The 24397-nt window shown below is 38.3% G+C and overlaps 3 protein-coding genes across 3 annotated transcripts; all 3 read right to left on the reverse strand.

Annotated features, from left to right (window-relative positions):
- Positions 1–3610: 3610 nt before the first annotated feature.
- On the reverse strand, positions 3611–5964 carry LOC137937430 (polygalacturonase-like). Its single transcript, XM_068782492.1, has 9 exons — positions 5641–5964; positions 5395–5523; positions 5092–5262; positions 4972–4992; positions 4651–4858; positions 4400–4481; positions 4196–4304; positions 3932–4048; positions 3611–3832 (listed from the first exon to the last, which is right to left on the reverse strand). The coding sequence occupies exons 1-9, from the start codon at positions 5962–5964 to the stop codon at positions 3611–3613; spliced, it is 1383 nt and encodes a 460-aa protein (XP_068638593.1).
- A 7286-nt stretch (positions 5965–13250) lies between these two features.
- On the reverse strand, positions 13251–21163 carry LOC137936302 (cellulose synthase A catalytic subunit 3 [UDP-forming]). Its single transcript, XM_068780888.1, has 14 exons — positions 20629–21163; positions 20215–20410; positions 19888–20111; positions 19658–19772; positions 19329–19533; positions 17431–17697; positions 17002–17347; positions 16779–16916; positions 16475–16600; positions 16175–16387; positions 15778–16042; positions 15340–15542; positions 14253–14603; positions 13251–14014 (listed from the first exon to the last, which is right to left on the reverse strand). Exons 1-14 carry the CDS (start codon positions 20650–20652, stop codon positions 13430–13432), a joined length of 3258 nt encoding a protein of 1085 aa, XP_068636989.1. The 5' UTR covers positions 20653–21163; the 3' UTR covers positions 13251–13429.
- A 2631-nt stretch (positions 21164–23794) lies between these two features.
- LOC137937431 (photosystem II 5 kDa protein, chloroplastic-like) lies at positions 23795–24115 on the reverse strand. Its single transcript, XM_068782493.1, has one exon. The coding sequence runs from the start codon at positions 24113–24115 to the stop codon at positions 23795–23797; it is 321 nt and encodes a 106-aa protein (XP_068638594.1).
- Between the last annotated feature and the right edge of the window lie 282 nt (positions 24116–24397).

Genomic DNA, 24397 nt, shown 5'->3' on the forward strand with positions numbered 1-24397 from the left:
CATGTATTTTGTTTGGAGTCTGAGTTTCATTTCATTGCAGTGAGTAATAGGTGGCTTGCGTCTTCTCACGATATCCTTTTCAATATTTTCCCACAAAAGTTGAGTGATGCCTTTCAATTTCATTTTCGCAAACCTAACTTTTCTATCCTCACATAGTTCATACCACTCGAAAAATTGGTCCATCTCAGGAACCCATGTCAAGAATACCCAAGGGTCTAAGCGACCATCGAACGAAGGGGCCTCAACTTTTTTGTGTTTCAATATTTTGTCTTTAGGTTCCTCTCGGCGGGGAATATAGGTTGTGTGATTCCTAAGAGGAGAAAATATATGCGGGCGTGATCCAGTAAGTTCTTCATCCTCAGTGTCATAGCCCCTAGGTGACCTAACTCCTACAAGACTTTTCCCTTTTGAGGTCCAAACCTCTAGGGCAATGAGCCTATCATTGATGTTGCTTATTTGTTCTAGGATTTGTTTGACTGTGTCATCCTTGTTTTCTTTAATAGAAGTTGAAGCAACACCAGACATGTTGAAACCACCAACTGCATGTACTAGTGGGTCCTAGCAAGTAAAGCCAAAAAAAACTCAATGCACATTAAAGTTAATTATTTATTAGTTTGATTGATGATTATATAAAGATTCAAATAAACAAAATTTCAAATTACTAGTGTAGATACCGCTAAAATAATGAAAAGATCAATCCTATGCAATTATGCAGATAGCATCGATGGGCTGGGCGTTAAAATTAACACTAAATATTGATCACACACAAATGCTAAAATTACTCAAATTAGTTTTCTTGACATATATCTCAAGGTCAAATTCAATTCTTGTGGGCCCTAATAATGAATAAGCTAGCTACCAACACAAAATAGATACTTGATGCAATTTAAGACAACTAATAGAATACCGTCACCTCATAAATCGATTTGGAACTAGCTAACTCGATGTATGTAAAATAGACAATGAGTTGAAGGTGAAAACAACGAGTTGCAGGTGCGTCACTAACATGCACTCACACGTGTGAGATTCACATGTGTGGGTGTCTTCTCTTCCAGAGTTTCTGCTTAATTATAAGCTCGATGGGGAGCTGAAGATGGATGGGGAGTCGGCTCCGGCGATAACAGTAGCTGACGATGAGAATTGCTAGCGACGGTGGCAATGAACTCTTTAGTGACTGCTGTAGGGGTTTTCTTCTGTGTGACGATGATGGTGGTTATTGGGTCCAAGGTGACGGTGGGAACGTCAAATTCGGAGCAAAAAGATGAACCAACATCAATTTTACAATGGCGAGTTTTTTAGCAACTGCGGTGGGTGTTCTCTACGGTGCAACAAAGGCTGGAAGACTTTGGGTGTCGTTAACAATGGAGAAAGGGGATGTCAGTGACAAAAGAAGAGGGAAGTTCGATCATGGACTTGAGGGAGGTTCTTGTACCCGGAGGCTCAAAAAGTTGTCTCGAAAGATTTCCATCGACGTGTAGGCTTCAACGATATAGGAAGTTGTATGTTGAAGGATGCTTCGACTTTGATACCAAATTTGATGTGGTATGAGCGTCGGCCTATTATAGTGAAGGAGAATTGGAGAAAGTAGAGGAAGGAGAAGAAAAAGAATGGAAGAGAGAGTGAAGAAGAAAACAACACGGGAAATTTTTTTTTTTTTAATTCATTCAATAATGATCAATTACAAGCATAACATGTTTAAATAGCGACCCAAAACCCTAAAATATTTTAAAATAACCAAAATACCCTTGATATTAAAAATACCCCTGAACAAATAAAATAATTACTTTTAAAAATAATACAAAATGTAAATAAGTAAAATAACAATTAATCTATCCTAAATGTCTTATTCCCCAACCACAACATAGTGGTATCAACGATAGGATGATAAGAGTTAGCCTTGTGTCTCATTCTGCTGCCATAGTTTAGTTCCTCAATACCATTGTTGGCCACACTAGAGTCCGTTGATGTTTATTCTGATATCTATGCATTCGCTCCACAGAAAGTGCTCCTGCTTGGGAGTTCATTTCTTGCTTCCTTACCTTTCTTCTGGGTCCATTGAATGAGGCTGGTTAAGTACTTGATCTCATCAAAATGGTCAGCAATCATGAAGTCGAGGATGACATGATCTTCTCTCCATGCGGACGCCCACCAAGATATGCAGAATCTCCCTCAACCGCCCAGCTGATTGTGGAATTTGTCCTCTGGAACGTGTCCATGCCTCAGCGAGGAGCATGGTCCAATGTCTGCAACTAGAGTCTAATTCTTTCTGTTATGCATTCCTTTCCATTACTGATTTGGTCTACTTGAAAACCAATAAAATAGTTTAAGGGCTCTCTCTTTGAAAGCCACTAACCTTGACCGTGTGAACTGGTTAAATCGGTCGTCCCTGTTAAATCCAGTCCCCAAAGTTTGAAACCTTTGAAACTGCTGAGATGAATACAACTCGATGTGCATGAGCAGGTTGATCACTCGTATTGACTTCTATTTTTTTTTACTTTCTAAAATAATTAGCAGAAATAATTAAGGAGATATCTTTGAATTAATAAACATATTTTTTTTTGTTCCCACAAACACATTCTAACTGTGGCGTAGCTTCAAATTCAGTTCTTTCTAGCAAACATAAGAAATTGGAGAGCCATTCTGATCATTATTCAAAGTAAAATGACAGGGATGATGGTCCAAGATCTTTTCTGAAATTCCCCTCTTCTAATAATTATTAAAAGGAAAATGAAAGCGGAAGAAAGTCCCTCTTTTCTGCAAGTTCCTGTAAATCGTCTTCTCTGGGTTTTGCTACTTAGATTCCAAGGTTTTGCGCGGTGGCTGTAATGCTTATGCTCGAATCTCGATTTTGTTGATGGAAACTGCTCATTCCAGTTCTAAATTGGCACTAAGAGGTAGTTAATCTAATTACGGAGCCAGGGCAGACCCCCCGAATCAGTTTCTGATGTCCATCTAAATGGAATCTTCCATGAAACAGATGTGCCAGTTAAAAGGGGAAGAGACCACGATTTCCACCACCACCACCAACATCTACAGCGATATCAACAACCAGAAAAACAAAAAAGAAAAAAGAAAAGAAAGCATATCTTGGAATGGAATTCAAGTAATCTCTTTAAACCTACTTTTCAACTGCAACTGCAGTCATCAACTTATATCCTTCTCTTCTTAAAGTTTCTCCAGAATTGAACTTCACCACTGGAAGGCAATAAATTTTATTATTTCATATAATTCACAATCCTTCATTTATTACAATCATGAATGATTAAATTATACAGTCTGTAGTTTCCCATAGCTATCAGGAGGGATCTTCTGTATATCATTTCCTAGCCAGTTCAAACCTGAAATGAGTACATAGAGAAGAAATCAGAACCTAAAAAGAAGCGAACATTCTTCAGAAACATTAAAAGAAAGTGAGATTTAGTGGAGGTAACACATATTATTCATCTTACCTTTGCTGTCCTTTGTCAAGATTAATGGTGGGAGAGGACAGCCAACGATGTAAACTGGACTAGACGAAGCAACCCGACTATAAATTGTATCAAGCATACAGAAAGAATATATATATATGTATATATATAGATATGTGTGTGTATGTGTGTTGTAAGCTCCTTCAGAAACAAGAAGGCGGGGCAAGCTTCCCTTTCGCAATTCCGATGACATTGTTGCATTCAGTTTTTGATGCTTGCCCTTGAGTTTTCACCAGATTGATGTCTTGCAGAACTATTCCATGACAAGGCACGCTCTTGCTGCAAGCAAACTTGATGGCCACATCTGAGGCACTTGTTCCCTTGATGTTTTTGTAAACCACGTTACTTACTTCTACTGCTGAACCCTGTACAATGAATTGATTTTCAGCCGTGTCAGATGATTTTTGAATTCGGATAAATGCAGAGAATAATCAGATTTTAGCAAAGGTGGAGATATTAATCACTTGTTCTGGGCATGGTTTCTTGGAATCACAATAGTTTTGGTCTATGATGATTGGGTTGCTGACGTTATTCATGGCTATGTTTAGAAACTGGATATTCTTTGCATTTCCGGATCCTCCCTGCATGATAATTGCGAGTTAAGTGGGATCAAGACTTAAAAAGCTATTAATATTATCTCTGCAACTTCTTACCAGAGATGAGATGTATCGTAAATGCATACATTAACAGAATCACGCTCGAAATTAAGTTTGCAGCTTATTAATCACCTGCCACGTTTTGATCCTAACTCCATTCGTTGTTCCCGCAAGATTTGCCCCATCTACCAACACTTGCGAGACATGGTCTTCTGATTTGCCACTTCCCAAGCTGCCGATACTGGTTTCACAAAAGGAATTGTTTTCAGAGAATGAGTACGGTAAACTTTTTAAGTTATCGGAGTTTCAAGGGAGTTTCAGGTTCATATTTCTGACCTAATCCCATGACCAGGTCCGCATGTTATATCAGTGGCTTTGACATTCTTAGCACCACTTACGATTGAGATGCAGTCATCACCTGAAAACCCAGCAAAAGAGCAGAAGATTATAATGCGACTTAAGCGAATAAACAGTCAAAAGAGGCATTCAGTTGGTCGCTTTCCTATGCACGCAAAGGTTAGGCCATCTTCTGAACCAGAAGAAGATGAAATGATGGGAGAAATGAGTGGGTTCATTTATTTTCCTACCTGTTCTGATGACGGAATTCATTATACGGATATTTTGTGTGCCGGTGACATGAATCCCGTCTGTGTTAGGGCTTGTTTCTGGTGCGGTTATCATGAGATTGGAAGCTTCGACGTTGACGCATCTCTCAAATGACACATGTATTTGTTGGCTGTTCTTGATCCTAAGGTTGTTCACCACTAAATAATTGCAGGAAGAGAAGGTCATTGCCTGTTGAAGAGATTTCTTTCTGTTAGAAAAGCCTCTGGACCCTTAATTAACATGAAAAAAATCGTTGAAAGTGAAGAAGAAATCACGGTAGGAAAAAGGAAGATAGGATTTACCGTGGGAGCATCCTTGCAGGGCTGGAAGGTCAAAAATGAGAAAATAAAAGGAGTCAGTGACATTGCAGAGGAGAATTTTATGTGGAAAATGGATTCAGAAAGAGAATTCGCGAAGCTCACTTGAGATTTGTTTCGCTTGCAGGAATTTTCCCACCATACTTCTCCATTTCCGTTTATGGTTCCAGAGCCTTCGACTGTAAGGCCTGAAACCTTCAAAAAGACAATCCAGTGTCTTCGGTTAAGTCCTTCCCAGTCGCTCATACTGGAGGAAGCATGGATAGTTCCATCGATCTGATATACAGATGAAGAAAAAGCAGAAAAGGGAAATGAGAAAAAAATCATCGGGTTCCATATGAAATCAAAATGCCAATAAATTAAAAAAAGAAAAGACCCATGTGTCATGCTTCATCGAGATTCATCAACCTTTACTGTGATATTAGATCTGCATGGGCCCGAAAAGCTAATTTGCTTGAGAAGGTAGTTCTTATTCTCAGGCACCACCAGCACGGCCGGAGCAGATGAACAAGCTTTCGCCCACGCCTTCTGGAATGCCTGTCACAACATTCATCCAAACACGACAAAGTTTTCAAAACAAAAAGTCCAAACAGAAAACAATATTTAAACGGCAGATGCCAAATTGTGGACGTCGTTTCCGCTTGTGGTGGGTACCTTTGTGTCATCAGTACTTCCATCACCTTTGGCGCCATAGTCATCCACACTAACCACGCCAGACGAAGATGCAGGGCCTCGTGCATCAGCGAATCCCTCCAAACTGAGGATCTCGGGTTCAAATCCCATCGCCGCTGCAAAATCTGTCTCAAATCTGCGGCCAACTCCACCAATGGTGCCGAAATATGAAGGATAGGGTATCCCGTTTGGACTAGTTGCTTCTTCATGAGAATCAAACAGAGGAACTTCTTGCGAATTGCCAAAGAAAGAATAGCAGCAGCAGCACAATGTGCAGAGAAGGAGCAAGTATCTTTGCGCTTCCATTTTATATCTCCCTTACTAATAAATAACGTGAAAAGCTGTGTTCAACAGTAAGCAAATGATTTTCAGAGATATGGTAGTGAAATCATACCATGATGGGCGCATATATATAGAAACCAGAGGGAGAGTCTGCACGATCTGTTGTTCTCAATCTATGGCGGCTGTGGATATTGTTCCCCATAATCCCAGGGGATGGATTGAGCTGCAAGAGATTGAGACGGAAGGATTTCTAAGGGAGTTCGTGAACCTCGACACATCCTCTCTCCCTGAAAGGGAATAATATAATGATAAAAAAACGAAAAGCAAGTTAGAAAAACTGTTGCCCTAATTCTTGCATGGGCGTACAGGACGACGTGAATCATCTCCAGTGACGTCCATGATTATATACAGCAAACAGGTATTGCCATGAACTCATCTTGTGTTTTGGCATTTAGCTGAAACTTGCGGGGAAGATCCGTTCGTTCAACAGAGAACAAAAATACATTTCTAGGTACTAATTTTTTATTTTTTTTTATTTTATAGATTTTAAAAGTAATAAACATGACTTATGATGCAAGGAACACAATTTTCCTCCTCTTTTCTGGGGTTTTCATTGACAAGAGTTATGGAGCACAAGGGAGGTGAGTGATGTCAAAGGCTGGAATATGTTAGGGTTTCGCCCACTCCCTTTTTCGGGTAATTGCCCCTTTGGAGCAAGGAAGAGAGGGGGTGAGTCTGTGGTAAGAGAGAAACGGCATTTGCGTGCGGGTTTGGGAGATATGGTTTCGTATCACAAGACTTGCCGTAGTGAACATTTGGAAGGGGAGAAATTGTTCGGTTGGTTTTGGGTTGGTTCTCCGGAGGGCCGCGTGCGGCTTGTGACTTTAGGGTTTCTTCTTCCTTTGGGACCTTATCTTTGTGACATAAACACATGCGGCACTTCGTCTCCTCTGTCTTCTCTGGAGCCCAACCATCGCCCGTCAGGTGACTGGATGCTTTGGTTTGACATGGAAGGCCTGATCTTGACCATCAATGGGGGGGGGCTATTTGGTTTGATGACGATCTCCTACCATTAATGTACTAGTTCCATTTATTTACTCAGAGAAGTCACCGTTCCATCTTTGGCCCTTTTACTGTACCAGTAAGTAGGCAGCTTCATGGTTTCAAAATTTGCCTACCCTCACAAGAAATTAGATCAAGTTATAGGTGATACTCAATTGTGTTCAAAATTCAACGAGTGATTATGAGGGAAAACGTTTACGAGTCGAAAGTTCTGTCTTTGCCAGTAGTTTTATTAAAGGATAAGGAACGATGAACACAGGACACTTATCTTCATCTTTTTCGCACAAAAACTCGATTTTCTTTAAATCATTGATGCATCTCAGTAAAGGGAAACTACTTATCCTTGACAGCACTCCCAGTTTCCGTTTTTCTGATGTAAAGAAACTTAGTTCCAGATTCCATGTATGGTAATGAGGACAGTATATTCATTCAAATCTGTTGTCTCTCTCCGTTGTCATTTTCATCAATCGCCAGTTACATGATGCGTGTCGACTGATTGCCGACTCCTCACCTCATCGTATTCTTGTAACATCTGTATAGTTATTCTTTCCACGAAATTAACTCGACGAATGACGTTTCTTAAACTCGGGCCGGTGCACTTGGCCGGTGGAAAGCTAGCTAGTTTATACTGGAAGTTGACGTTGAAATTAATGGGTTCCGTTTCGCCGATTTTGAAGGCGTGAAGTTGTTGTCGATTGTAGAAGGCTTCTTTGGAGCAGACTTTCTGATGGATCAGTAAGCTTGGTTCGACTTGGAAACGAAGGCAAAAACTTTTATGCTTCCAAAGGTGGTAGTGATGTCGGCTTCTCCACATTCCGCACCATCATTTTAGTTTTGAACACATTACAGATTATTTTGGGTGGAAGAAAACATCATAAATAATTTTGGTGGAAGAAAACATTACAAATTATTTTGGGAGGATCAAATTGACAAAACTCTCTGATACGATAATAGAGAAGAAGCTCTGAATCCAACCATAGTGAATTATTCATAACACTTTCCTCCATCTGTATAGAAGATTAACAGAAAAATGTGAATCTTGACTAGTGTTTATGTGCCTTACATTTCCGTTACATTCGACCTGCAAAAGACTATCAGTCTATCGTTGGTGGGTCGGCAAAGCAATCAAGAATGGCCGCCACCACTACCAGACTTCCAAGAAACGTTTCCGCAATGAGCTACTTCGGTCAAGTTATCATTCTACTTTGACCACTTTTACCCAACGGAAAAGAAGAAGAGTTTAAATTGCCAGCACAAACAGTTCGAAACGTAAGATTTATTTACATTTTTAAAATAGAACTACTTCCGCTTCGGGTTTCAACTTTCACATATACAGAAAGATTTGGACGGAAAAGTAAGAAGAATCCGTCTCTGCCGAGACGTGTTCTGATATTTGCTGCAAGTATTGCACTGTTTTCAGCGATGAGGCACTGAATTCAGCTTCGCACTATCTATGGAAGTAGTTCATAATCACGGGCACAAAATCTTGACTTTATGCAGTCCCAGGAAAGTGAACTTTACCATGTTAGCTGAAGAAACAAAGATCAATACGTTTCTCAGTTTTCACCGTTGAAATTCCAAACTGGCCCGAAGTTCTTCGACATTGGGTCAGATCTGTTAAGTGCGTATGTACTAACATTCGACTGTATCCTCCAATCCTACAGAGAAGATTAATAGGACCTATTTTTAAATTTGAATGACTCTCATCCGTCCTCTTCATATCATATAATGCAAGGATATTAACCTATTGCTACTGAACCAGTATATGAACTCTTCCCACCTCTCATCAGGATTCCTTTTGTTAATGACAAAAATGGGGACAGAGAGTTAAAAGGTCTTAAAGATGTTAATAGTGCTGGTTGTGAAATGTGATATGAGTTGGGTGCCTCAACTCATTTATCTACTGCACTTATTAGTTGCTTCTTTAGGACCTTATGATGTCCCTTTAGGATCTTAGTTATAGGAGGATTAGAGAAAACCAGAAGCTTTAGCTTTATGTAGCTTAGTATTAGCTTCTTTAGGATATATTATCTAGAAAAAAACAGTTTATTTAGTCAACATGCACTAAACAGTTTGTTAATGCACTAAATTTAGTGATAATTGATTTCATTTGAAGTCATTTTGTTGATAAATGGTATTAGCTTCTGGATGTTGCAGATTACCATTGGGATCCAATGGAACGCTGTAACTCAGTAGCTGGAATGCTATCAGGAAACTCAGGGCACAAATTTCAGGAATTTCCACTTGCATTCTCTGTGACCCATCAACACTGTAAGGAGCTCATCTTGTGACTCTTGCTTTTTTAAGGGTTAATGCAGATGACTTCCCAAAAAAAAAAAACAATATTTACAGAAGTAGCACAAGTACAGTTTGGGAGGGAGAGGATGTAAATGTCAAAATAGAGGGAAACTGCATTTACCTTTGTCAATGCTATCCTCGGAAGTTGAACAAAAAGCTTCAAAGTAGGGCTAAACATGCCAAGAGTGCTAAACATGAAGAATCTTAACCTGCCTGTTATGCGGCCATTGCTCCCATCTTACACAGATTTGGTAATGGAGCCATATGTGGTCGAAAGCCAGGCATTTAAAGCTTTAGATTTTAATTAGGGGTGCGGCCATTAACTAGGCAAGGCAGAGCCTACCTTTTACTTACAGGAATTGTTATGATATGTTTCTCGAGGGGCACCCATGAACAGAATAGACATACATCAAATAAGATCAAAACTCTGACCTTTGTTTTCTTTTTCTTCCTTTTCCCCCTTCGGCCTTCAATTCTCTGAGTTCCATTCAATGCCCAAAATCAATTTCGGAATTCTCCATCTTTCTCCATGACCCACCCAGCCTGCTTCAATCAAATAATGAAACTATCCCAATCTGGGACCCAGAATTGAAGGAGTATTTTTACAAAATGTTTAAGGGATTGTAGGTTAATACATGAAATTATTGTTTTCTCTTGAAAATCATGGACACAGTTAATGAAAACTAAGAATGCCTGTATGAAATATTTCTATACAAATTTTTTGTTGGATTTTTAAATATGATGTGATATTTATCTTACATTGTGGGTTACAAGGAATCGTTTTATATTGTGTGTGAATGTGTCACTTGTCCATGGCTAGTCCTGCAAGCATTGTATTGTTGTGCAACAGTATGCACTCTCTTGTGATTTTAATGGATTGATGTTGAATATAAAATTCCTTTTTGAAACGTAAGTTATGAGGCTCATATTGTGAAGTGGGTGGAAAGTGGGAGATAGAGATTGGAGCCAAAATGATATATTTGTGAGAGAAAAGGCATAGGAAGTGAAAGTCAAGAAAAAACAATTTTTTTTCAATTGTGGTCAATCTTTTTGGTAGATAGAAGAGGATTTGAGAGGCTGGACTTCTAAAGTTTGATATGTTTTTTTTATTAGTAATGTGCTTATTATTTTTTTATATAATTTTAATAAAATGCATTGTATGGTATCTTATAGATGTCTGAAGGAAGTGCTATGTAACAATGGGAACCATATGAAATATAAACTCCTCATGATGATATGACCATACTTACTATCTTACTAGAAGAGGTCCATAAATGATCTAAGTTAGGAAATGGCTAATGGAGGAATGAAGAAAAAAGACGAAAGATAATGCTATCAATAGTAAAAAAACATTGAAAAAATAATACAGAAGGATGACCGCATTGCTATCATCAAGTGGGTGGGTATGAGACCATGAAAGTAAGCAAATGGAAGTGCCTCCACATGTTTGGGAGAGTTTATTCAGGTAATGTGTTATGTACAATGATTTATTGCGTAATAAACTTTAAATGATATTTTTGTTATTTTTTTCTTTTTTTTTGTGGAAAAACAAAGATGTTGAACACTTAGGCATCAAAGTTGTCAGAACTATGAACTCCTTTATACCGTGGTTGGAGAAAACTTAGCAACTAGAAGTTTTGCTATTATAGCAAGTGGTGAAAGTGAAATAAATGAAACTACAGAAGTTAGTCATAATGAACAAGATGAAGGGCAAATATGATATGATGGTGTAATGGATTCAGGGAGTGAACAAACACTTGGATCAAGTGATGGAGGTGGCTCAACTAGTAGCCATAGTCGAGGCCGTCGAACTCTTTGGTTGAGTTAGCATAAACATCGAGCTCGAGTAATAGGGGAAAGGGATGAAGCAATGGTGACTTGTGTTGAACAACTTTCTACGATAATTCAAAAATCAGCAAAAGTTGGTAACAGTTCTGAAGCAAAAAAAAAAAACTGATACAATTCAAGAAATTCCTTATTTGGACACAAATCTTTGCCACCGTACTCCTTTATTGGATACAAATGAAAAGATTCTCTATGAAGAAAAGAGAAATAGGATGATATAATACGAAGATAATAAGATGATGTAATAGGAAGCAATCATGTTTACTTGTTCATGTTATAATCATTATACTAGATTTTTGTATTTCTTTTATATTTTGACTTCTCTTGTTGATAATGAAAATGATTGTTTTAATGTTATATATGAATTTTTAGTCATGTATATGAATTTTCATATTGGTATCAATGAGCTCTTAATTTTTATGTGTTTGTTATATAGTTTGGTATTGATATTTTATCATTATATAGGTGTTAAGATTACCATGGTTATTACCAATGAGATTGCTATTGTTATTTTAAGAGAGATAACAACTTCTCTAGTTATCATATCAATTTATTTTAAAAAAATACATACGCCTTAGAAAATTGGATTGAGTGGAGGGACTCATGCTTAATGTTAGAGCATAATGAACATATGTTTAGATATATGTATATGATAAGACCGTATGTTTTTACCAACATTTGTAATTTGTTAAAAAGTAGGAGACTTCTTATGGACACCAAGAACATTAAAATTGAAAAAAAAGTTGATATATTCATGGTTACCATAAGTTAGGGCCAAAGGCATCCAATGTCAATGAAACGTTTCAAATGTTCATTTTGGACTATTAGTACATATTTCAATAGAATACTATAGGCAATACTCAAATTAAAAAAATGATTACATATGTACTCCTCCACCTAGAAATGTCCATAAAAAAATAGCGAGTATAAGTATTATCCCTATTTCATGGTAAGCAATTACATGGACTATTATTTATGTATTTATTTATTTAAAAGAACAATTATATTAACTTTCAATATGCAAATTTCAGAATTGCATTAGAGCAATTGATGAGACTTACATAAAAATCCATATTATTGGTAAGTACATTGTTAGGTTTTGGAATTGGAAATAATATTTATCACAAAATGTGATGGCAATATCTAATTTTCATATAGAGTTCACTTTTGTAATAATTGGGTGGGAAGGATCAACAATTGATGCTCGCATTTTGATGCATACAATTAGATGCATTGAACGAGTTGGTCGTCCCCAGAGGTAATATATTATTTATTTTTGTACATGTTACCTTTATTCATGTTAATTGTTATTATTATTTGTATGAATGTTGGGTATACTAACTTGCTTTGTTTTTTGGCACGTTGTCGTTCAACTAGATATCATTTAAATAAATATGATGAAAATCTTCTCCCTCATACTACAACAAAGTTATTCAACCATCGACATTCATCATAAAGAAACACAATTGAGAGAACAATGGTTTACAATTTTGGATCGAGCACTTCTATACCCATAAATGACTCAAGCGTAAATTGTCATTGCATGTTGTATTATTCACAATATCATACGATTATCAGATTGCAATAGTGCAGGGATCGAAGGAGATGAACTAATAGAAATTGTTGGGGATGATATAACATTTGGACAAAATCAAGAAGAAGATAAAGATGATTTGGAAGAACTAATTAACCAACCTTCTAAACATTTTTGTAATAATATAGCAACTCGAATGTGGATAATTATATAGAATACAATTGTTGATTTAATATGAGCAATTTATTTTCAGATAAAAATTAATTAATTTTCTATTTTCTATTTTATTTTACTAAAATTTTTATCAAATAAATACGGTAATATGTGAGATTAATTACTAACTTTTATTTATTTCTCTAAAAAGGCACTAACAAGTCTATTTAAGTTTCCTTAATTTTTTTAAAATGTTTCTATTTAATAAATCACTAATAAGTTTTTATTTGAAGATTTCTTGGAATTGTGTATCTTAAAAAAATATTTCTAACTTTTCCTGGGATATAAGTTTCCAACCAGGACACTAACGCTGCCTTAATCTCCAACACATTTGTTTCAGTTTTACAAAGTAACAAAATAATAATCATAATAACAATAAAATAATTAAACAGAGAACAAAATCCCTCCAAAATGTCCTATCTACATACACTTCACAATATGTATTACCGACAAAGTGAGCAGAAACAAGCCTGAAGATTCGAGTCCCGCCTCCTAAAGAAAAGAAACCTTCACACTTTTCATGTAAGTGTTTTCTTTCTAGCAGTTGATTCCACATTGTAGAACATCTGGTCCTGTCACTCTGGTTGTAAAAGGGTCAATTCGAACCCATAACAAGGAGAAAATAGAGGCGAGAAGAATAGACCAGACAACCACAATGGTTGGAGTCCGATTCTGGCGGCCCATCAACCCCTTGAGGAAAGGATAAAGGTGGACAATCACCCAGAAGGCAAAGAACAGCTTGCCAAATAAAGGACCCCATGACTGATACCCACTGTTGATAGCATAGGATATCCCAGCAACCACCCCTACCAAGTTGATTATAAGAAGAGTAGTTGGGGGAATGAGCAGCGTGGTCCATTTGAACATGTACAACTCTGTAAAATCACCGTCTTCATCTGAAGCCTTAGATGTAACAGTGAAATTGGTATCAATACCAGCAAGAACTTTAAGGAGACCTTGGAAAACGGCAAAGAGATGGGCTGAGACACCTCCAATAACCCAGAACTGTTCGTTCCTCCACCACTCGTCTATTCCAACCCCACTCCACCTCATCTCCAATATACCAGTAGCAAAGATAGACAAGAAGAGAGAAATGAACCAGATACTGGCAATATTACTAATCTGCACACATAAGAAGTAAACATATAGGAGATCATCAGTATATGAACGACATCAAGAGTATGTCTTAGTTCACAGCTTAAGATGGTTGTTTACAAAAAAAAAAAAAAAAAAAAAAAAAAACAAGTAGAAAGGATGTTATGCCTCTGAACAAATTATTATTTCTTTTCTCTGAACACAACTATGATACGAAGATTGAAGTAGATTAAATAATAAACCTGAAATATTGCAAGTGAAGTACCTGGGGTATAATGAACTTCCCTGTAAGAAGACACACAGCTGGCAATGTACAATACATTAGAAGAGGAATAGCAGTGATTGGATAAATGGTGGTGTTTATGTATGCAAATCTCTCAAGAAACTTCAGCCTCCCACCATATCCATACCAAATGGGGCAATGCCGACTAAAAAGAATCTCCACAGAACCCAGAGCCCACCGAAGCACTTGGTTCAGACGATCTGAAAGATTAATAGGAGCAGATCCTTTAAAGGCTGGAGGCTGGGGCATGCAGTAGATTGAGCGCCAACCACGGGCGTGCATCTTGAACCCAGTCAAAATATCTTCTGTGACAGAACCGTAAATCCATCCAATCTGCAGAGAAGGGTGCAGTTTTACGAGGAAAAGATGAGAAATTGCTCAAAATGCATCGAGTAATCGATTGAACAAATCATACACAATACTGTTCCCTGTCAATATTACTACATACTTCAACCAACACCCTTTGTGCCAAAACCATGAAGGAATACATTACCGTGAAAACCACATAACAACATCAAACGGTAAGGAACCAAGAACTACATTTAATGTGGGTAAAGAGGTGACCAGTTTTGTTCATCTACATTTTTCAAGCTGCTAGAAATTGTTGGGATCAGAGATTACTCAGAAACACCATTATGGCACAACATAGTCACAATATTTTTTTTGGTTGAACACCAGGGTATTTATCCAACAAAAATTTTGGGATGAAAGAAAGAATTTAGTCCTCACACAAGGATAATATCTCAGAAGATTGTAATTCCTCAGAGAAAAAGAAAATGAGTAAAAAGTTTAAATGTTGCACATCGGAAAGTCTTAAACTAATAATTCCAGAAACCAAATTGTAGTTTATGTTAACTGATATTTTACAAAAATATCATTAAGTTCAAGAATCAGCGTTTCACAACATAAATAATTTTTTTTGCTTTGATCCCCTTAAAAATCTTTGGCACCAAAAGGACTGCTTACTTTGAACCAGGTACTGAAAGTTAGAGGAAGAGAAAGAGAGAGAGAGAGAGAGAGAGGAGTATTTATGATACTCATACAATATCCTCACAAGGACCAAGCATACCTCACTTCCCCATTCGGTCTTGTCCTCATATCCACAGCTAATAACATGGATGGCCTCTTTCAGAAGAGATTCCGGAGTAGCTGACTGAGGAACACCGCCATTTTCCATTAAAGTAGAAGCAACAAATACAGCAGATTGACCAAACCTTTTCTCCAACGTCATCTGTGACATGAGAAGAGACTTCTCGTCATCAAAACCAGCACCTGCATCCAAAAGCACAGAAACAGCAACATCCAGAGAACTGCTCAGCCAATAAAGGTAAGGAGACATAGAACAAATGAAAATTAAGTACAACAACAAGACAACTGATTATACAATTAAAGTTAAGTCCACAGTCATGAGGAAATGAGAAACACACACAAATAAACAAGTCGAAGAGAAGGAGAGGCCTAAAATTATGTTTTGAAACTAGGAAGAGAGCTCATTCGACTGTCATACCTTCAACCCCCTCTTCAATGTCTTCTAGATTGAATATGGGCACAGTGGAGTCCACATGCTTACTTGACCTTTTGTTGTCCGAACCCCTTTTGCTAGACTTTGAACCCTTCTTCCTTGATCCCCCACAACATGAAGAGAACAGTCCTGGTTTTTTATGCTTCTGCTTCAGGGGAGGTTCATATCCATACAAAGCAGTGCGGTTGAAGACACAACCAGTACCCACATAAACAGGCCCTTGAATGCCATCTAGACCTCTTAAATTGATCTGAAATCAAGAGAAAAGTAAAGGGAGCTGTCATGAATGAAGGGATGACAATTATTATGGTAAAAGAAATACCGTACAACCATGAAATTACAAAAAAAGGAGAAGAAGCAAAAGAGATGATAGCAAACTAACATCAAAGAACACAGTGTTTCGGTTGGCATATCGATCATTCCTATCAATGCCATCAAATCTTTGAGGGAACTGAACATAACAAACAGATTTGCCAAGATTTGGGTCCATAAGAAAACACATGGCTTCCCGCAAGGCCTTGCTATTGTTTATGTAATGATCACAGTCAAGATTTAACAAATATGAACCGTTGGTAAGAACTGCCGACACACGTACCTATTAAAAGAAAGAGCAAGTTGATTAGAGATGAAACAGTTATGTAATCATGGTTAAGTTGTGTAATGTAATGGATAAACTACTTACTAGAGAGTTCATAGCACCGGCCTTCTTGTGATGTTGAAAGCCTGGACGTTTCTCACGGGAAACATAGACCAAGCGTGGAAGTTCATTGCCCTCACTATCAAGCCCGCCACTGTGGCCTAAGAAGACCTGCAAAGAGAAAAAAGGCATTTACAGAAAGGTATAGACAAGTATCAACTTGTGACACATTACCTGAAGAACAGCTTTCTATGAAAATCATTGGCAACACTTAATGTTCAAAGGATAGAAATGTTTCAAAGAACATCTGAGATTACAATTTCCATGGACCAAACAATGAAATACCAACCTGGATCATTCCTGGATGATCTCTGGTGTTATTTCCAGGCCATGGGGTCCCATCTTGCATTACCCACCCTTCTTCAGGAATTTTTTGTGCTTTCGCAACAAGTGCATTAACACGAACTTTAAACTCCTCATACTCTCTCTGCAGTATATCCAAGTAAACTATTTCATGAAACATGTATAGAAGCAGAGATTAGATTCAGGTTTGTTAATGTACTATGCCTAACCTTCATGGCTCTTCTGTCTTTAACAAATGAAGGATGGACCTTGTCTTTCAAGTAGTCAATTCGCCGCGCAAAATACCACTCTGGTGCTCGGGGTTCAATGCTGTATTTCTTGCAAAAAGGAACCCATTTTCTTGCAAACTCTGAAGTTTCAGACAGAGCTTCAAATGTCAACATTGCAGCTCCATCATCGGAGACATAGCAGGAAACCTTATCAACTGGGTAATCAACTGCAAGAATTGATAATACAGTATTGGCAGTCACAAGAGGAGGCTCCTTCAAAGGGTCCACAGTACTGACAAATATGTCAACAGCAGCTAATTGAGATGGTTCTCCTTCACGATCATACCTACATCCATAACAGTACACAATAAGAATAATTTAATATGGTTGGAGAAGGCAGAATATATTAAAAGTGAGAAAAATGATTACCTCAAAGCAAGTCGGTCAAGGTAAGTCTCACGGTTCACTGGGAGCCACTTAGGGAACTGATCTAATATCCAAGACATGGCAAACCATATCTCACAAATCACAGAAATCAACCACAAGGCATATGCATTTGGAACAGGGTTTGTGATACGATAGTGCAAGAAGATGCAGAGAATAACCAGACGTAGAACAATGACCATCCGGTATGGGTTTATCTTGGAGGAAGGAATAGATACCTTCCTTGAAAGAGGTTGTCGTGTTTCATCATTCCTGCATAATCAAATGGGAGTTTAGTTTTGTGCTTCCTTGTTCAACCAATACGTCAAAAAGAATGTTTACCAAAATTAGACTGAACAAGAAAAGATATAATATAAATAAAAATAAAAACAAAATGAAATGGTATATAGAAATCATAAAGAGTATCTCTTCATCAAATTGTACAAGAGATTATGGGTTACACACAAACTTCCAAACAAATCACAATGCATGCTATAGAACATGAAGATGAGCAGCAGCCAGAGCTTCTTCACATGCTCTACTAAGACTTGGCACTGAGAATAGAGACGGGTTTATTTAGAAGATTCAATTTTACACAGATGTACTTCCCTCTTGATGCAGATTGTTAACAATTCAAAACTTCCACTTTGCTCTTAATTGGCTACTGGTGATCTGATAACATTGAAACAAGCTGAAGTTGCAGATCACATATCAGGACTATAACAAACATGTTCAAATTTTGTGTTCTGTTATGAAGTTACTTGATTTCCTTTTTTTAGAAAAAATTCCGTAGTTCTATTTATCAGCCTCAAGAGTTGCATTTACAATAAGAACATAATAGGGAAGCAGATTCTATTGACATGATTCTAATAAGAGAAAATTTTTAAAGACTTATAAAAGCATAAACTAGTACAACCTTAACATTAATTAGTTTTGTTTAACCAAGGTTGTTGAAGTTCTCTTCAACCTGTGAAAGTGATATCTTTCTGCAGTTTTTCTTATTTGACTCTGACTGCATACAAAAAAAACTAAGCCCAGTACCATGGTACAATAGCAATTTTTGTGAAGGTCATACCATAATTTTTTGCAGAATTTTTTTTCCAAAAATAAGTACAGTACCAAAAACCTCCCAAACAAAACTAAGGCCAGTACAATGGCTTCCAGTACCTACACTAAGCCCAAAATTTTCAGTCGCACCTAAAAGGCATGTAGAAAATTGCCCAATTGTCTGAGGCATCAACATGGAATAAAAAGTATACAAGAACAGAAGAACTGCAAAACTTAAGGCACTGCCATGGAATCTTTTGGAAGCTGTTGAACTTATACACTGGTTAATCAAGGATCATTCACCCGAAAGTCAATGTCAATTAATAAATGATAAAAAAAAAGTGTCACACACAACTTGGCGAATTTACAAGATTCTTCCTTACAACTATGAACACTGAAAGTTCCTATTGCTTCACAAGAAAAATGTCCTTTATTTTGCCTGACCAGGCCTGGTCCTATGAATTCCTTTATGAACAATTTGCAAGATGGTAGTTCCACAAATAAGGGCACAAACCATATGTAGGATTACCATATAATCAATCCTGAGACCAGGGTAGTCCTGCAATCTGGCCCATACATCTTTTTCACATTCAAAATCAACCGATTTAACCAATAGAAAGGAACATCACCAAATATAATCCTTCAATGATTTCACAGTGGTTTGAGAAGAACATGCACAATAGGTAGCAAAATCATAAGACTCAATGGACTTTTGCAACTTAATCAAACATCATGCAAAGATGAAATTAACAAAGAATCCAGAAATGTTAATTCCGATCAATTTAACATCAAGAGTTATAAAGTTGTAGAAGAACTAGAGAGCAAGTTGTATGAAACACTATTGAATAAAAACTCACAGCAAGGAGTCATCAATCAGCACATCCGTGCTCGCATCAATATCCCCTGCTCCCCTGCCTTCAGAAGCTGCATGGCCACCATTGCTCATTTGAACAACATTCTTCTCTTGCTTCATCTTCCATCCATCAACCCTCTCTTTCCAAGCAACATTTCCGAATCCCTGAGAACCAAATTCTCTTGATGGATCCACAACCCTTATATTTGCTGCAAAAACATATTGTACAGAATGTGAACAACTATTTACAAGAGCATATAGCAACATCAGAACGATATAGAGCTCATTGCACTACTGAAGCACCAAAAATAGAAACAAATAAACAATCATTACGAGATTGATTGACATCAGAGTAAGGCAGAGGATGCACACGCTTCCCACCACCAACACCTCCAGGAGATGGCATTGTAAGGTGGTCGGGAGATGCCGCTGGCAGCTCTCCAGAAACCTGCAATTAAAGGGAAAAAAACAAGCAGGAAAGTAAATACCAACCAGCACAAATAATTTCAAATATGAGAACATAAATGAAAGAGAATATCAATAAATAGTGCTGGAAAACTTACAGTGGAACCATTAGTAAGCAACGGAATGTTATTGTGAGGAATTTCATCTCTATCATACTTTGGAGGAGCAACATCCTCTCCACGGCCATAGCTCATTTGCCAGCTCAACATGCGCTCAGCAACTTTCTGCTTTGAATTTTGATTTCCGGAAGAATAATTGAAGTCGCTAGCTACATCATCTGCATCCCCATCGTCCCCTTCATCTCCCCGAATAGGAGGGCTCCCTGAAAATAAGCAATAGGGTCAGATATAAAATTAGAACATAGTACCCAAGAAAGATCAACTTTTCTACTTTAGGATATACCCAAAAAGTAAAAAAAACTGAACCTTTGTGCCTCTTGTATCTGGTTTTGCATTGAGGACAGGATTGATTCCCATCCTTGCGCTCATACTCATAACATGGCCTGCAAACAGGAAATGCGCACACATCGCAGGCAACAAATAGATCTCCGTCTAAAGCGATCCCAACGCCATCGCCACAGATCTGGCAAACCTGACCACTAAGGTGTTTCAAAGGCTTCGGCTGTAGAGAAGAACACGTACATCAATTGAGAAGGGAAATAATGAGAAAACTATAAACTATAACGAGAACAACAAAGAAGCAATCAAAGTTGAGGGATTTAATAATTTTTGGACTCCAGGAACCAAAATTCAGGGAATTACACTCAATTGAGCCAAAAAGACACAGAAAAAAACGGAACAGAAATAGTTTAAGTTTTAGAGAACACAATCAATACTAACCCCCGGTTCCCCTTCTTCCGCCATTGTCTGCTGTATACTGTTCCGACGGAAGGAATTGCCACAATCTCTAGTAGATCTACAGTCAATTCATGCACCAAAAGAAGAGTTGAACTTACGGCACCCACCACATGCACAAAAGCTTCCGAATCTGCTTTTCCTTTCAAGGATATTTGCGAAGTTAGTACTCGTCCAAAACACCTCAGAAAGGACTCGGAATCGGAACTTCCTTTCCAATAGTCAGATTGCCCAGTCCTCAGCTCGACTAAACCCAACAAGAAGCAATGTAAATTCTTTAAGGCAAATGCACCATTAGTTTTCAGTCAGATCTGCTCAAAATGGAAGAACAGAAAAGAGAGCTCTCGAGAAAATAACTTCAGATCTCTGACAATTTGGAAACCAATGCTTCAAGATCCGAAACCTTGACGAAACGCGGCAGAGATCGCCCACCGACTGCAGAGACAATCTGCCGCGGCAGGCTTGAGAATTCCGTTGCGCTATCCTTCCCTCTTCATCGACTCTCCTTTTCAATAAAATGCCTTGAAAGAAAGAAAGCGACACTTCACCGATAAGCTTTAGTCATTTCTACAGACGACATAAAAAAAAATTATAAAAGAAAAAAATAGACAAAAAAAAGAACAGATTTCAATAATTTCATACCTGTTTCTCTTCCCCGTCGAGTTAAGGAAATAGAGAGCAGAAGTTTTAGGATTTCCCTCGCCAAGTAAAAACTCTGCACAATCACGGTCACTACCATGAATGAAATGAAAAACCACACCAGTAATTTAATCCACAGTATATAAAAAATAATTACATAATTAAAAACAAGACGATGGAAAAGGTGAAATTACAGAACTCTAGTTAGATACCTTCAGCTTCAAGGAGATGAAAACTTTACTTTCTCAGTTCTTACCAGAAAAACCACTGCCACACTTCTCAGTAAGGTAAGGCTAGCTGGCAAATGGTGGAGCAAATCCAGCACGAGGCGACGAGTGCCGACAACTCGCCGAGCGAAAGGAATATTCGATTAGTACGCGGCGATTTTTGCAACACTGTTACGCAAGGTATACTTTTGTAATTTTCTTGTATTTTGCTGCTGTCTAAAACGCAACACAACGGCACGACCCGATCGCCCTCCTCTCTCTTCTCGTCCGGAGAGGGATTCCGAAAAATGGAAATTTTCAAACAACAGTATCCGCACCGTGAATTCGACCAGAAAACAGACCGCCTCCCGGTTGCATAGACACGGTCACGTAACGGTATAATCCAGTTGACCTTGTCTCTAACTAGGAATTGATAAATGAATATTAACGAACACGATTAAGGCTAATGTTTACTTATAAGAAGCGTTGCTGCAGTGATTTGTACTCGGCAAAGGTGGTCAAACTCTGTGGTCAGTCTTCAAGTTCATCGATTTACCTTAGTTTGGTGTGATGGGTGGGGCTGGAGTCTAGGGTTAGGTTCGGGATTGAAGGGCTGTCGGCAAGGCGATCTTTTGAACTGTCCGGTGAGTTTCGGGTCTGGGGCAATCTTTGCATGAAACCGAGGAACAAGAATTTTGTAGTGGCGAGGAAGAAAATTGAAAAAGGCTGAGCTGTGGCCCGTGTGGCGCAAAGACATACAGCTGTGAGTGTCGGTGCCGTGGAAGACTGACCTCTCATACGACTCTGCTATCAGTATTCAATTTCGTTGATTATATAAAACACACACGCAAAGCAGAAGATGATTGAAAGATCATAGTAGAAAGGGAAGAGCGAGAGGTGAGGAGGTCGTTTTAGCTTTCTTTGACCTGTCTACTTTCTTCCATTCTTTTCTCTTACTTTAGATATAATATTGACGGATCAAACGCTAATGTGCACTAAGCAGCTGCTGCTGCTGCTGCTTCTTGGATTGTCGGTTGTCCTTTCCTTGTACATGCAGGTCCCACTCCACATTTTCCCAGCTACGCCTATCTCACCAAATTAGACGCTTGATCGTTCATAAACCTCCTACATTGATCTCAACTCAAGATGAACTGGGGAATACTGTTCAGAGAGAGAAGTTAAGCTGCGATTAGTCAATTGAGGAGAAAAGTAAATGGGTTAGAGTGTTTCTGCTGCAACTGTTGGTTGGCACACAATCATCAAGTCTTTCTCTATTCTGGGTTTTGTTTTTTTTTTCTTCATTTGGTTTAGTGAAGGACGGTAGAAGGACATGTGCTGGAGAATCATGTAAGAGGTGTCTAATCAATTGTTAATAACATGCGTTACTCTGTCTTCATCACCTTATCATTTTCTTTTGGAAAACTGAACGAAGAAGAATCGGAATTTAACCAATAACGAACAGTAGTTAAGACAAAAAAAAAAAAATTCCGTTCGGGACAACGGAGAGAAAGGGGGACCCCGGTGGATATTAGATTATAACGCTTCACCTGCCACACCACCCATTATATCACTGAAAATCGCGTTAGTTGCGATTATTAAATAATCTAGCTTACTCGATCTAGTTTTTTATTGGCATTTTGAGCAAAAGAAGAAAAAAACTATGGCTGAATAATTTTATTGCTGATCATTCTTTACGAATGAAAACGACGAGAATGAAAATATAATAAGAGAGATTAAAATCATGTAAGAGGACTTTTGAAAATGCTTTTTTATGCCATTTCAGAAAAGAAAGATGAAGGAATCATCTAAAGTAATTTGATCAATTAACTTCACACAAGTAGGTAAGCCTTTCTTTCTTACGACTTTTCTCAACTATTGCACTTTTAAATTTTTTTTCCTCATCAATATTGTCACTTCTTCATTGAAAATAACTCGGACATACAAGAATAGGCATTCAATAGGATTTTGGGGAGAAAATATCGGCTTTATAATATCATCTCAGACTCAGTCCTATGTGTGTGTTAATGTCTGTTCGGGTGCTTCTGTCTTGGATTCAGTCTGGAACTGCTCCACTCGTTTCTGCAACCAATGAATGCTAAAGAAGAAGGGTAATGGAAGCAATAAACATCAAACTCAACACAGAAAGATGAAGTTAGCTGAGAAACAGAGCTCCCATTTACCACTAATACTTGTTCATTGAGAAACAACACAAGATTTGACAAGGCTTGCAGAAGGGGTAATCAAACATACATACAAATAACAACCTACACTAGCTTAAACTAGTGCATTACGTTCAGCAATGGCTCTCAGTTGTGGCAAACGCTTGCCGTGGGCATGGTGACACATATGGGGGCGTACTTCTTCTTAGCTTCAGGGCTCCCGCGCTTGGGTTCATCAGCCAGGGCGACCCCACAACCGGCGGCGGCGGAGCAGACGGCAGAAGCGGCTGCGGCAAACATCAGATTCCTCCGGGTGTTGTTGCTCTGGTCGCCGCTTACATACCGTTGCTCGACTCCGTCGTCCACTCTGGCTGCCTTAGCCATAACGACTTGCCGGTGGTTGACCGAGGAACGGACGGCGTTGCCGAGACCACCTATGAGTGAGGTTGTCATGCTGATTGAAGCCATTTCTGGTGCGCTTAGCTGGGCTCTCTGTACGTCTGCAACGCTGATCTGACTGAGACGGAACAGACCGAAGAACAAGAGGCAGGGAGGTGAAATGATAAGAATCGAGAGGTGGCAGAGAGGCGAAGGATAACACCTTATCCGACGACACCATTTATCCAATAATATGCTCCCACGTATTAGTTTATCTGTGAAGAATTGTTTCACAAAGGAAATCAGAAAGCCACGAGTCCATGTAAATTTTGTGGTTTATTTCCATGGAAATCCGATAAATGTGGTCGCGTG

The sequence above is a fragment of the Aristolochia californica genome, unplaced genomic scaffold (genome assembly GCF_029961685.1).
Source record: "Aristolochia californica isolate CCGP_79_NKW_82.1479 unplaced genomic scaffold, dmAriCali1.0.hap1 SCAF_7, whole genome shotgun sequence".
In the NCBI taxonomy this organism is placed as follows: Eukaryota; Viridiplantae; Streptophyta; class Magnoliopsida; order Piperales; family Aristolochiaceae; genus Aristolochia; species Aristolochia californica.